The sequence below is a fragment of the Acanthisitta chloris genome, unplaced genomic scaffold, assembly GCF_000695815.1.
Source record: "Acanthisitta chloris isolate BGI_N310 unplaced genomic scaffold, ASM69581v1 scaffold12974, whole genome shotgun sequence".
NCBI lineage: Eukaryota > Metazoa > Chordata > Aves > Passeriformes > Acanthisittidae > Acanthisitta > Acanthisitta chloris.
The window spans coordinates 75,792-88,954 of record NW_008671081.1 but is presented as its reverse complement, the minus strand read 5'-3'; the positions used below and the strand labels follow the sequence as shown (position 1 = coordinate 88,954).

At 45.9% G+C, this 13,163-nt stretch overlaps 1 protein-coding gene across 1 annotated transcript in view; it reads right to left on the bottom strand.

Moving 5' to 3' along the window:
- The window catches only part of PEPD (peptidase D), a gene marked incomplete at its 5' end in the record, with an annotated part of 101,468 nt that overhangs the window by 16,597 nt on the left and 71,708 nt on the right, over positions 1-13,163 (bottom strand). Inside the window, one exon of the mRNA XM_009073961.1 lies at positions 71-255. Within this exon, the coding sequence (XP_009072209.1) occupies positions 71-255 (185 nt within the window). The remainder of the gene's footprint in view (positions 1-70; positions 256-13,163) is intronic.

Here is a 13,163-nt window from a genome sequence, read left to right as displayed (position 1 = left end):
AGCTAGGGGAAATGCTGATGGCATTGAGAGGGGTCAGTCTGCAGGGGAGTGAGAAGGGACCAGCACTAACCTCTGGGTAGCCTCCAACGTCGTGCACATCGATTCCAAGTAGATGTCCAAGCCCGTGTGGCATAAATATTGCACCCAGATGAACCTTCACCATGTCATCTACGTTGCCTTTCAGAATGCCAATTCTGGTCAGCTCCTCCAGATGGACTCTGTCAGCCAGACGGTGCATGTCAGGCCAGGCGACCCCTGGGAGAGCACAACAAGCAGCTGAGTTAACTATTGCTAACAGTTCTTAACAACCACTTGCAAAAAACAGATGTAACATGTGCCCTTTGTTTATATAGAAAACAAAGGTGGAAAGAGCAGCTACATTAGCACAAAGATGCTTTGAAACAAGACAAAACTACTTTCACAGCATGGAAAGTGAGAAAACTACACCTAAGAGAAACAGCAGCATCTTGAAATCCAGACCCACATGCAAAGATAAGAACTGTATCTCAGCATGTCTATGCAGATGCAAATGTATCAGAGGCTTCCATAAGGTGTCAGCTCTAAAATGCAGTGATTTAAAATGCAGAGCACAAAATACCACTCTGCTATTACCTTCAACAAAGCCCATGCCCACTTAAAACACTTGAGATGGACAGTACTCCCCTACACACACAGAAGATTTAAAGCCCACATCTTTCTGGCACAGACACTCTCCACAAATTAATGATTCCCTTGTGTAAATGGGCCGTGTAACACACAACTCCTCTAATACATGCACTGAAACAGCATTACAAAATACTGTTGGTTGACTAGAGACAGAGTGCCAGGATACATTAGATTGCTATTATTTTGGTATAGGATGCAATTTTGTTTGACAAAGTGCTGGGGGGAGGAGGGAGGAAGAAAGCAGCTCTTTTGTTAGTAACACAGTATCGTCTTAATTAGTTCACCATGGCTTTGAGTCATCATCAACAGAGCAGTTGCAGAGTCAAGACAACTAGGGCTAAGGTACAGCAGAAGAATATTTTCCTTGTTCAATTTTGGCATGATTAAACAAATAAGAAATGAGCAATTTTTAAGGCCAAACCCTCATCAAATTCCATTTGCTTTAATCCATTTAAACACGCAGCTCTAGGGTCTTGCGAACACGAGTGTCGTATCACGACGACATTAGCACGTTTTGCTCAGCGTACTGAGGCTTCAAAGGCTGAAATCAAACCATCCTGTGGGAGTGCTTAAATAAAACTGTGATGTGAGGAGCAGAAGCACACGGCGCAGCGAGTCGGTGGGTGCACAGCTCCCTCCCCACCCCACCCAGCTCAGCCTGCCCCAGCCAGGCCATGCCAGAGGACAGCACAGCACCCTGCACAAACCCACAGAGCCAGCAGGGCCCCAGCGAGGGGAGCTCACCCACCCAGGGAGTGCAGAACTCCTGTTCAAAGTCTGCTACTTTTGTGGTTTCCTTGCTTCAAAAAGGAATTTAGATTCTTTGTTCAGTGAGAGCCTACACAACTATAACCACTTGTTCTTTGTCAACTGTGTTCAACATAACTACATTTTACCATAGTTTATCTCTCTGAACATTGACCTTATGGCAATTTTCACTGCTCTGGACTCACCTGTGTTTCACAGCTCTCTCACCACAGGCTCAAATCTCCTCTGTGACAAACTGAAATCACTGCGAGCGATCACGTCCATACACAAGTATTGCACTGAAGTATTACTGAATCACAGATGTTTTTCTGTTTACTTTATAGTTGTTGGAATACAGAATTTCTGTGTCTAAGTCCCAGTTCAGCTTCTGCACTTTGCAGTCAACTCGAGCTGCTCTACAGGTCTTTAGTCTTCTTTCTGAGGACACTAGATGTTCTTTTGAGATCTCTCCCATGATTTCTTAGCTGAGTATTACTACAAGTCATCTATTTTCATCCCACATGTCCCATCTGACCCTGGCCAGCTCTTTGAAGCCTCATCCTCTCCTGATGCAGGCGAAGGTCAGAACTCTGCGGCTCTAACCACGTCCTGGGCACTCTGAACCAGGGTAGGATGAGGTGCCTGAGACAAGTGGAGATGAGGTGCCTGCTGTCTGCAGCACAGCTTCCCCCCACAGCCCTGCTGGGACAGCTGGGCTCCATCCAAACCCACAGACCCCACTTGAAGAGACACAGCCACCACTATCAACAACAGCAGAGATACAACTAACGAGGTACAAACCCCAAACTGATCACAAATAAACCCACCAAAACCACACATCCCTTTGTCTGAGGAAGTTTAACAGAGCAAACCATGGACACTACTGCCCTAGCTGAGCAGACTGCCACAGCTGCAAATCCCAAAATTTCTGGGCACAGGGCAGATTCCTTAGCACTCATTCTTCCCTTGCCGCTACCTATTCCTTTTTCTCTCACTGACAAAATGCTTAACTATTTCCACTCTCCTCCTCCTGCTCTGCATTCCCCATCTGTTTGAGAGGATTCCCATCATGGTAGGAAGAAACTTTAATAATAAGGAACAAATAGATTTCCCTTTTTTTAAACAGGTAATTTGAGAACAAAAGAGGATCTAAATCTCCCTTATAATCTTAAAAACATTAACTTTGTGAAGAGAAAGCAATACTTTACAGTAACCAGGCAATTACTTATGAGTATGGAACGAGATATGCTGACAAAGTGGAGCCCCTACAATTCAAGGAAGATCTCTTGGTCAATTTTATACAAAAGTATATTCATATGTTGCATACATTTAATATAGAGTAAACTGATATATGACTCTTGTCTTCATTTTGTCTGGCAGTTGGAATCTTTGCAGTGCAAGCCCAGCTGTGCCTGGCACTGCCTGGCATGGCTGCACTCCACTGTCACTCAGTTAACTAGTGGGTCACTCAAAGAGCAGAAGTCCTTAAATTCTGCTGGTCTAATTTTCCTTTGTAGATACTGAACTTGCAATAATTGCAAAACAACGGAGAAAGGAGGAAAAATTAAGTACCACCATTAACTGGATCAGGAAAGCCACGAACAGAATCTTTTGTACTCTCACATGATGTGCAGTTCAACACTCTGGATGTGCCACAGGGCCCTGCAGTGATGTATCAGTCCCTGTGCTCAGATGTCTGTGTGGGGATAGCTTCAGCAGCCTAAGGAACAAGGCAGTGAAGAAGACACTGCAGGCAGCCAGGGAACGACCTGCCCAACAGAGCAGCACCTGCAGGTGTGAAAGCACGAGCCAAACAATGCTGAACGAGCATGTTGGACAAAGGATCCTTAACACTTGATGTTCAGGCACCTCAGCTTTGGGACTGCCAGAGGTGCACAGAGAGCTCTGTGCCTGCTGCAGCAGACACAAGTCAAACACTGTGTTAGCATTCCTGTAGGGAGAAAAGGCAGTTAAACCCAGCTAAGAACCACATCAGAACAACTTGCACACGAGTGGCTCCCCATCAGCTATGGGAGTTACTGCAGTGGCTGACTGTTCCAAGGCACTGACCTCCCACCACCACCCACCCACCAGGGTGTTTTACTCAGACACTACTCAGGACTATCATTTTTAAGCTCTGGTGAAGTTTATCACAGCTGCAAACATGTTTTTTAAGTAAGTTTATCATAGTTGCAGATTTGCTTTTTGTGGAAAACGGTTAGTTCCATTATTATCTTTAAGGCAGTTTATAAACCAATTCTAGCCCACTGAGAGGTGAGGTTTGAAAAGTTAGATTGGAGGTCCTTGGACTTTGACAGCTTGTACCAAAATGAGTCTGTACTCAGGAAAATCTGCTGATGAGGTGTCTGCTCCATCCTTAATTCTCTGCCAAACGAGATACTGGGTCACACAGGTCACTGGACCATGAGTGGCTCCTCAGGAAAGCTCAGCTGGCTCGTTAGCCTGCCACTCGTTACCTGCCATGCAGCATGGGCTTGGGACAGAGCCCAGAGTGAAAAGCACCTTGAGATCCCTCAAGATACAGAGTGAATCAAGTGCACAGCAATGACCAGACAGTGGAGAGGCCCAATAATGAAATAGAACAGACAATGGGTTAATTAACAACATAAAACTGAGAGGTTATTGGTTCTCAGACACCAAACAAACACTACAGCAGAGTTTGCAGAGGTGTACTATGTCCAAGAATGGCAAACTTAATGCATTAAGTTTGCTAAAAGAGTTTTCTCAGAATTTGTTCCCATCAACCTCAATGTTACCTGATACTCTCAGACATGACTGTGACAGAAAAGATAAAAGAAGTATTGTTTTACTTCCTTGAAAATTGTCTGTTTGCCAAACCCACAACATTTCAGACAGAACACCAAGTTTTAGGGACTCAGACACATCATACAAGGATCTCTGCAATAATCTGTGACTCCTTTGATCACACTATCACAATGGAGAAGATTTGTGTTCCCTCCACCCAAAAGAAAGAAATGCTTCCAGTGAAACCAGAAATCAAGAGCAGCCTTATCTTTTGACAAACATAATTTTTTAAGCACTGGAATTAAGAAGATGAGTTGCTATAACACACTACACTATAAACTGTTCTCAGTTGCTGTTAACTCACTGGTATTTTCATGCCAGTGATTATTTTCTGATGTTTTATTAGAAACTATTTGAGAACATAAAGTAGAAACAGCACACAAAAGTAATTCAGAATTACTGCGTGGTATTTAGCCACTTTGGTCACAAAGTGCTCTGAAAAGGCCTAACAGGATTTTTTTGGCTGCTACTTAGCGTACTTTGTGGTTGTAATGTGACAATGATTAAACCACAAATGATTTCGCAGGGTTTTTTGTTGTTGTAGGGAGAGGTTTTTTTGCCAGCACAGATGTCACAATCTTACTGAAAAAACGAGTATGGCAAGGTTGTAGTGACTTCTCCCCAAGTTGTGCTAAGGTTAAGTCACATTCAATTTCTGAGTGTCCACAGACAAGGGCAAAAGGCCCAATGTCCCCTGGCAGTGCCACTGAAATGCAGACAGAACACACAATCCCAGTCCAGCCAGCAACCCACTGGAACAGACTGAAATCTGCCAACTGGCAGTGACCATATCAGACATTAAACAATGGGCGCTTAAGAATCCCAATCAAACCCAGTTCAAAACCCAAACCAAAACATCATTCAAATACTGAAAACAGTTATTCCTTCCCTCTTCACTTGGGTGCTAGAGAAATGTTTGTGGCCTCTGTGATTTTCATGCTTTCCTTTCGGCCCACTAGACGCAACACTCAGCAGTTTCTCGGGTTTTGGGCTTGGTTTCCTGCAGCACCAGGTAAGGCAACTCTGCAACAGGGCAAGAGACCCACTTCTGTACTCAGACACTGGCAGTGACTGGGGAGCAGTGAAGCTGTTCCAAGTTCCCTGTGCTGGGGGTAAGTACCTGTGGCCTCACAGGGTCAGCACTGGATGCCCAAGTTCAGGGCTGCAGTTGTGGAGTGGATGTCAGAGCTGGGGCACAGCTGCTACAGGTTGCCCTATGATGAGAGGAGCCTGAAAACCTTCCCAGCCCCAAGGGAACTATACAGAATCTGCTGCTGTGTGACACCTGGCAGACACCATGGATCTTACTGTCTGCTCCTTCCAAATAGGTGTATGTTGAAAAGAAGAGGAAAAAGATTGAGGGAAGTGCTTGGGAAGGAGTGATTGTGGTGTGGAAACTTATCAATCTTTGAAGCTTAGAAAAGACTGTTTAGATAAGATTCAGGGCAAACAGCATAATCTATGTCTAGCAGGTTTGCACTCTGACAGCTACAGCTGATCAGTGTCAAGATCGAAGGACTCGTGAACTTTGTACTTCAGCTCAAATTACAGTGTATAACAAGAGCATTTCCTGAACACTGAGCTGGGAGAAAATCAGTGCACATCAGACCAGGTACCAGTAGCTTATTGCCCAAAGTCACTGAGAAAAACTGAAATGTACAATGCTATAATATCACAACATTAGGAAAAAAGGATTTTAAATAAAAAAACCCCCTTAAACCAAAACCCATTCACTACAGAAAGGCTAAAAGACCTGCAGCCAATTTAGGCTGAGTCTGCAAAGATGTCTCAATGCATTTGCTCTGTGCAAGCTGCACCTTTGAGGAACTAAAGCTGTGAACCCCACAGGTCCAGCCGAGCTGCAAAGCTGCAGGTTTGCCCCCAACCACAGCAGCTGCTGCAGGCACTGCTCAGAGACCTCGACTCCAGGGGGATTCAGGGCAGAAAGGCCCAACTGTTCTAAAGTGCCTAGTTTTATAGAGTTGGAAGAAGCCCAGTGTTATTTTAGGCCTCCCAAGGCTGCAGTGGTCACTGTTTGCATGGGTCAGCGCCCGCACGGCAGTCACAGCGGGGACGAGCAGCTCCCACAGGGTTTGCAGGCAGAAATCCTGCATTTCAACAGATTGCTGCTGGCACACAGGGCCTGCAGGATCTGCACAGTTTGGCACAACTACTGCCTTTCTCTTCCCCCTCTTGCCATAGGTTACTGCTGTTCTGGGTAGGGTTAGGTTATGTGACCGACAGCGAGAGCTTCAGTAATCAGTGACACCATTTCTATTTAACATCTTGCACGAATTGAGGATTCCAATTGAACTGTCAGTTTTGCCTGTGCATCCTTTAGTGCCTTCAACTTCAATTTCCTGTGGCAGCAATGCTGCAAGCACTGATGCTGACAGCAGAACCGAGGCCACGGAGGCGACGCTGCCTGCGTGGGGCAGGCACGGGGGGTCAGCACTCAGAGGGAGACACATCTGTGAGCATCAGTGCCAGCAAGGAGCTTACAGCCTCCTCCACTCAGAGAACAGAGAGAGCAGAGCACGAACAGCTTCTCACACGTGCACTGACGAGGTTTACTCTCCAATCTCTTTACCCCAGGAACACGTTCTGAACCGCAGGGGAACTCCACGCAAAAACCACTCACTGCATGTGAATAAACCTTGCACTGAGCATGGAAACAATCAATAGTGAGAGCAGGTACAGTCATTTTCTTTAGGGATAACAACTGCCAATCTCAGTTGAACACAGTGACAATCACCCCAAAGCAGCAGCAAACAACAACAAATCTGAGCTCTGAAGAAGTGAGTGCTGTGGACAAAAAGCAGCAGTGATCTCTGAAGCTGCAAATTAGGATTTGCATACATTCCTAAGCACAACTCTGCTCGACTCAGAGTGTGCTGGTAACATGCTCTGCTACATCAAATACCCTAGTTATTAGGTTCCAATTAATCAGTTCTTTAATTATTTGAGCTATTCTAATCCTTGGTCTCAGCACCATCCTACCTGAGCTGAATTCTCCATTAGTCTTTCCTTATTAGAGGTGTTTAATTAGGAAACACAGCAGGGAACCACAGTGCTGCTTTGGACTCAAATCACAGCACTTTCTGCTGTCCAGAGCAGGTTCTGTATGAAATGGGCACAGCCCCTACCTCCTCCTGGCAGCCCCACGAGAGCACAGTGCTCCAACCGTGAGCTGCCACAGGAGTACCCACCACCTGAAGTCTGCACCCTGCTCTACAAAACCACAGACCAGTCACCCCTAACGTCCCTGGGCTCACCTCTCTAGCCCCATGAGCTTTACTACTTCAGTCCTTTAACATCAGGCAAACCACTGGGGCTGTGGCTATACAATTTTTTAAAGCATATAAAAGCAGACAGGGATGTGAGTGGCCGCCAGCCTGGCCTGACTCAGCTGCTCCTTGGGAGCACTTTGCTAGGCAAAGAGATCTTTTTTTAAACTGGAATTTAGGACAACAGACTTTACTGATCAAGGTGTTTTAATTCCTTCTTTCTCTCCCCCCAAATAATAACGTTTAAAACTGAGAGACTGATAAAAGTTTTTTCTGTTAGTTTTGTTACACAAACAAGTTTTGCAGTAGTACCAGGAACGCTAAGCACAACAAACTTCCTTCCTTCCCCTTCTCCTGTGCTTTTCCATTCCTCTACAGAGAAGACAGGGAGCAAAGCTTGGAGGTCCCAGTATGCAACTGCAAAGGATGAAAATGGAAAGCATGGGATTGCTCCAGTATTTAGCTCATTAATCTTACAGACTGTTTATCCTCTAGTGCATTAATCCAAAACAGCTTTAATTGCAAGGCTGAGAGATAAGCACAATTCCTTTTTACTTCTTCTCAACACAGTAGCAATTTAATATATTTGAGAAACTTCAATGTTTCTATAAATAGAAAGCGTATACAGAAACTTCCTACATGTAGCAGCCAAACTGTGCTCACCAACTGGGAATTACATCTACAGAACTCCAATTATTAATACTCTCTAAATGCTTAAGATACAGACACAGTCATTTGCTAAAGAATAGAAGAGAAGCTACTCCACAGAAACTTCCCAAGTGCTCCCAGACTCAGATGCATCACTGGCAGTAAAGCATCTGCAGGGGGACACAGCAGTGCTCAGGGCTGGGCTAAGCATGACAGGCACTCAGGCACAGCACTCCCTGTGGGCTGGCAGCACCACCTCCCTGCTCAGAGCTGGGGCTGAGCACACAGGCACTGCTCACCAGCATCTCTTGGCTCATGGCACTGGCACATCCGTGTGAACGTTCTAGGACATGGTGTGGAGTGACTGAGGGGAGCAGGGATGCCAGGAGGCTCAGAGCAGGGCTAACCTGACAGCTAAATCATGTTTCTTCAGCAACTGGTTTTCTGGAAGTTTCAGAGAGGGACTTAGAGCAAACAACACTGGTCTCCCAGGTGTAACCAGGGACAGACGATGCACAACAGAACTCTGCACTGGGATAAAGAACGGAGCGAGACGGATTTAGGAATCATGCACATGTGCCCTCTCCAGTCCTTCAGATCTTCCCACTATCAACAGACACGTTCAACTTGCTCACAAAAGGCTCCTACCTACCCTGCAGTCCAGGCTGCCCCGACAGCTGTCCTGGGGAGGTGCTACAGACATCACACCCTGCCCTGCCTGCCCAGGGTGTGCTACACGAGAGGGTTTTCCACCACGGTTTGCTTTTCTAAGCCTGGGTGATTACAGGGGTGGGGGAGAGCTACACTAAAAGCAGAACTTTTATGGTTATAGCATCAAGGACTCCAGAGTTGAGCAATATCAACTGACACTGTCTCTGTGAGCTTTGCTTGGACCCTTGGTGCCGACGTGTTACGCTCCAGTCCTTTAGTTACATGATGATCTGCTCCTTCAGACTGGATTTCCATAGTACCAAGGCCTCTTTCATGCTGCTGCCCTTTCCAGCCCCACAATAAAACCTTTAAGAACTTTCAGAGTTTCAGTGACACTCACCAGAGGAACTGACTCAGTGCTAGTGCCCACATTTCAGTGCAGGCTGAAGGACAGAAGACCTGCTGAGAACAAAACCACAACATCGATTCCTGTGTCACTACAGACAGGAATTCACAGGGAGGAGAGCCTCAGAAGCACCTCAAGCCTGTGGAAAAGCTTCCACCAGATCAACCAAAGCTTCCTACCAACCACAAGATGCAAATCCACAGGAAGCCCCAAGTTCATTTAGTTCTAGGTCTCAAGTTCATTTAGTTCTAGGTCTCTCTTATTTCCAGAAACTAACTCCAAGGCAAGCACAGCTCCTGCTAGACCACTGAAGATATCTGTCCCTCACATAACTCCTCTGCCATCTGTTGCAAGAGCTGGAAGCATGCAGGAAAAGAAACGAGAGACTCCCCAACAAGGCAAGCATGGCAAATGCACCTAAACGTTGCCCCTGGGAATTAGCAACCATTCTTGCCTCAGCCTCAAGATTCCCAGCAGGTTTCTTATTTCTATTTATTTTACATTTGTTCATTAATCATTTTTTTCATTTTACCAGTGTTTGGCTTGACAGTCTGGAGTCTGATTTGCGGAAAGGCTGGGCACTCACAGCTGTAACAGAGGTCAAAACAGATGGGTTTGAGCAAGAGCAATGTTCAGATCCCTGGAAAAAGATCTCAAGTCTGATGGATTTCAATCTTGGAATCCCAAGTGAGTCAACAGCTCTTACACTAGCTGCTCCAGCCTGTTGGCCCTGCCTGCAGAAGTGACTACTGCACACTTCCACTTAGGGCCTGCCCAGCACCTCTGTATGTTGTGATGAGCACTCTGAGAACAACTGGTGAGGACATGGGAAAGTTTGGATTCAGAGCAGGTCTTGAACAGTAGGCAATAAACAGTGCCAGGCCATGCATGGAACAAAAGGTTGAACCACACTACTGGAGAGCTGCTCGTTATCTCAGCTCTTTCTGCCACATGCATTGCACACAGAGAGCAGAGGGAAAAACAATGGATGTATGTATAGGAACATTTGAATTCCAGTCATCCTTGGAGGTGAAACTCTAGATTGTCCCCACTTACTGCTTTTGTTCACACTGTGGAGCTTTGAAGTGCATGAGCTGAATTGACTTCGGGTGAAAGTAAACTGGGAGATGCACTCCAGGACTGTCCCTCAACCGATTTGTTAAAGAACAATGAGCCAGCGAGGCAATTTAGGGCCCTAACTCCTGAAATACTTGTGACACTTGGCTTTACACTTTCACTCTTCTTTAACAATTCTCTTTATGTAGAGCATTTCTGTAAAGCAAATTGTTTCTCAAGTCACTGTTCTCAGTCAGAAGACAATGCCTGGGCCACTGAAGGAAATGGAAGTGTCTGCCTCTGTATTTCAGCTCTGTGACAGAGGAAATCGAACACAGATGGACTTGACACAATTCAGAGCATCTCCTAAGCAGAAAAGCAGCATTCCTCTCCCATCTCGACCGTGAGCCTGGCTTGGTAGGGAGGGGCATTACCCCCTGCCACCCAGCTCACCTCTGGGACATGCACTGCAGGGACAAGCATCGCTGCCTCCACACGAGCTCCACGGTCAGTGGCTTCAAAACTGCTGCTTATACATGACTGTGTCTTTCTGCCCCTTTATTTCAAACAGATTTGGCTTGTGGCAGGACTTGTGATGACTCCACTGAACTCGGGCTATAATCCCGCAGAGAGTGTTTCTTAACTTCCAGAATATATTATTTGGCTTGCAGAAGGAATTCTGCTCTTGCAGTTGGAAGGTAGGGAGACCCATATATATGACTTGAGCTGTTTGCACATTTGGACCACGGACAGGATGTAGTCAGACAAATGATTCTCTACAGTGACATACAGTGCTTGGAGTGTTGTTAAAATTATGACAACTGTTCGTACATAGAAGTATAAAGAAAATGTATTGGGAGATCTATTACTTCTCAGAAAGCACTTCACTTGAGAGTTCATTAGGCTCATACGAGAGCCAAGTGGAAAAAAGAAATGGATATCTCTGAACTATACACGAGAGCCAAGTGGAAAAAAGAAATGGAAATCTCTGAACTATATGCAACTACAGAGAATGTTTAAGGCTGATAGCAAATGTGTGTCCTTCCACGAACACAGGCCTGTAACCCACTGTTTGGTTAGTGACTTGCTCCCTATAGCTTGCAGTGAGAAAGACCCCAGGAGTGATTAACCTCTTGAAGACAACAACTAATGCCCCGTGTGACCCTCTGGCCCAGTGAAGGCTCCAGTTCTGCAACTGGGGAGACACATTTCCCACAGCCCTACAAACCAGGAGCAGCCTTTTCCAGATGGTAAAAGCTTTTGCATGCTGCAGGACTCTGGCTGTGTAATTCAAAAGTGCCAATGGCCCAGGTTGCATTTCACTACTGTGAGGCACAAAACGGATGAAACCAAATAATCATTCCACAGAACATCTTCTGTACAGAAAACTCCTGGTTACTAGTCTCCTGAACAGCATAAATGCATTTGCACCATTCATCCAAACAGGCCAAACAACTAGAGCACAGTGAGAACAGAAAGTTCAGTGCCATCCTCTGCCAGTCATTAAGAATGACTCCTCTGTGGATCTCAAACTCCTAACACTCAGCTTAGCATGTCCTTATTTTCTGACACTGTAAATAAAGTGCTTGGCAAACTGAGGAATTCTCTACACCATTCTGAGCACAACAGTGCTCAAGTTCTGAAGACACTCTGCAACTCAGCAGGCTGAAATGCTGCCCAAAATACTGGATGAAATCAAAGGTGGCACTGCAATGCAAAGCAAACTAAGAGGAGCAGGGACAGGGGAGGAGCAGCGGATGATGGGGAACGCACACTGCTGTTAAAATGGCAAAATATCTAGTCTCACTTTGCAGATGAGCAGCGAGTGTTCCTGCTCAGACAGTGCTGCTGCCAGGCTGTGTGAGGAGAGCTGTGTGTGGCCATGCAGTGAGCCCAGGCACTCCTGGCCCGGCGACCAAAGCTACCGCGGCAAACTGAAAGGCTAAGTGTGTTTTGTGCACTGAGCACACTCTTCTCCAAGCTGTTCTATTAGTAATCCCGAGAAATGCTCAAGTAGCTTCACCAGTGACACACTCAAAATCACAGAGCAGTTAAGCTCTAAAACATTTATTTGCTGCCCTGAAAGCAGAACCTGAGAAAAATCAGTTTTTCATTACTTGTTTCAGCTATGAAAATGTGCACTTGACGAATTAGTCTGCCTGCAATTTAAAGGCAGACAGTGAAGTACCCAACAACCAGTGCTTCTGAAAGCTCTGCAAGGCTAGTTACCCTTCCTAGACACACACTCCATCCTCTTTGCCAACAGGAGATCTCTACTGTGCTTACACGGCAAACACAGAAAGTGCTTGAAACAAACTGAAGCAGAGCAGGTATGTCCAGCCAAACACCAACTGCAGCCCTTGGCATGAGCCTCCCGAAACCATGGGTGCCAGGGCAAGACACACACAGGTGACACTATCATCCCTGGATTAAAGGGATTTAAAAACCCCATTAATCATATTAATAATTGTTTCTGTGTTATGCCTTTCAAAATGTTGTGTGTCCTACCTCTGTACTCCATTAGGAGCTGTTTGAGCATGGAAATTAATTTTGTCACCCCTGCCCTGGGCAGGGACATCTCCTCACTAGATCAGATTGCTCAAGGCTTTAGCCAACCTGGCTGTGAACACCACCAGGGTTGGGGCAGCCACAGCCTACCTGGGCAACCTGGGACAGTGTCACACCTCCCTCACAGGGAAAATTTTTTTTTCTAATATCTAACCTAAACTTCCCCTCCTTCAGTTTGAACCCATTGCCCCTTGTCCTGTCCCTGCAGTTCCTAACACAGAGTCCCTCTCTGGCTCCTTGTAGGCCCTTCAGATGTTGAAAAGTTGCTCTCTGGATCCTTTCCAGCACTTTCTAAAATGATGTGACAG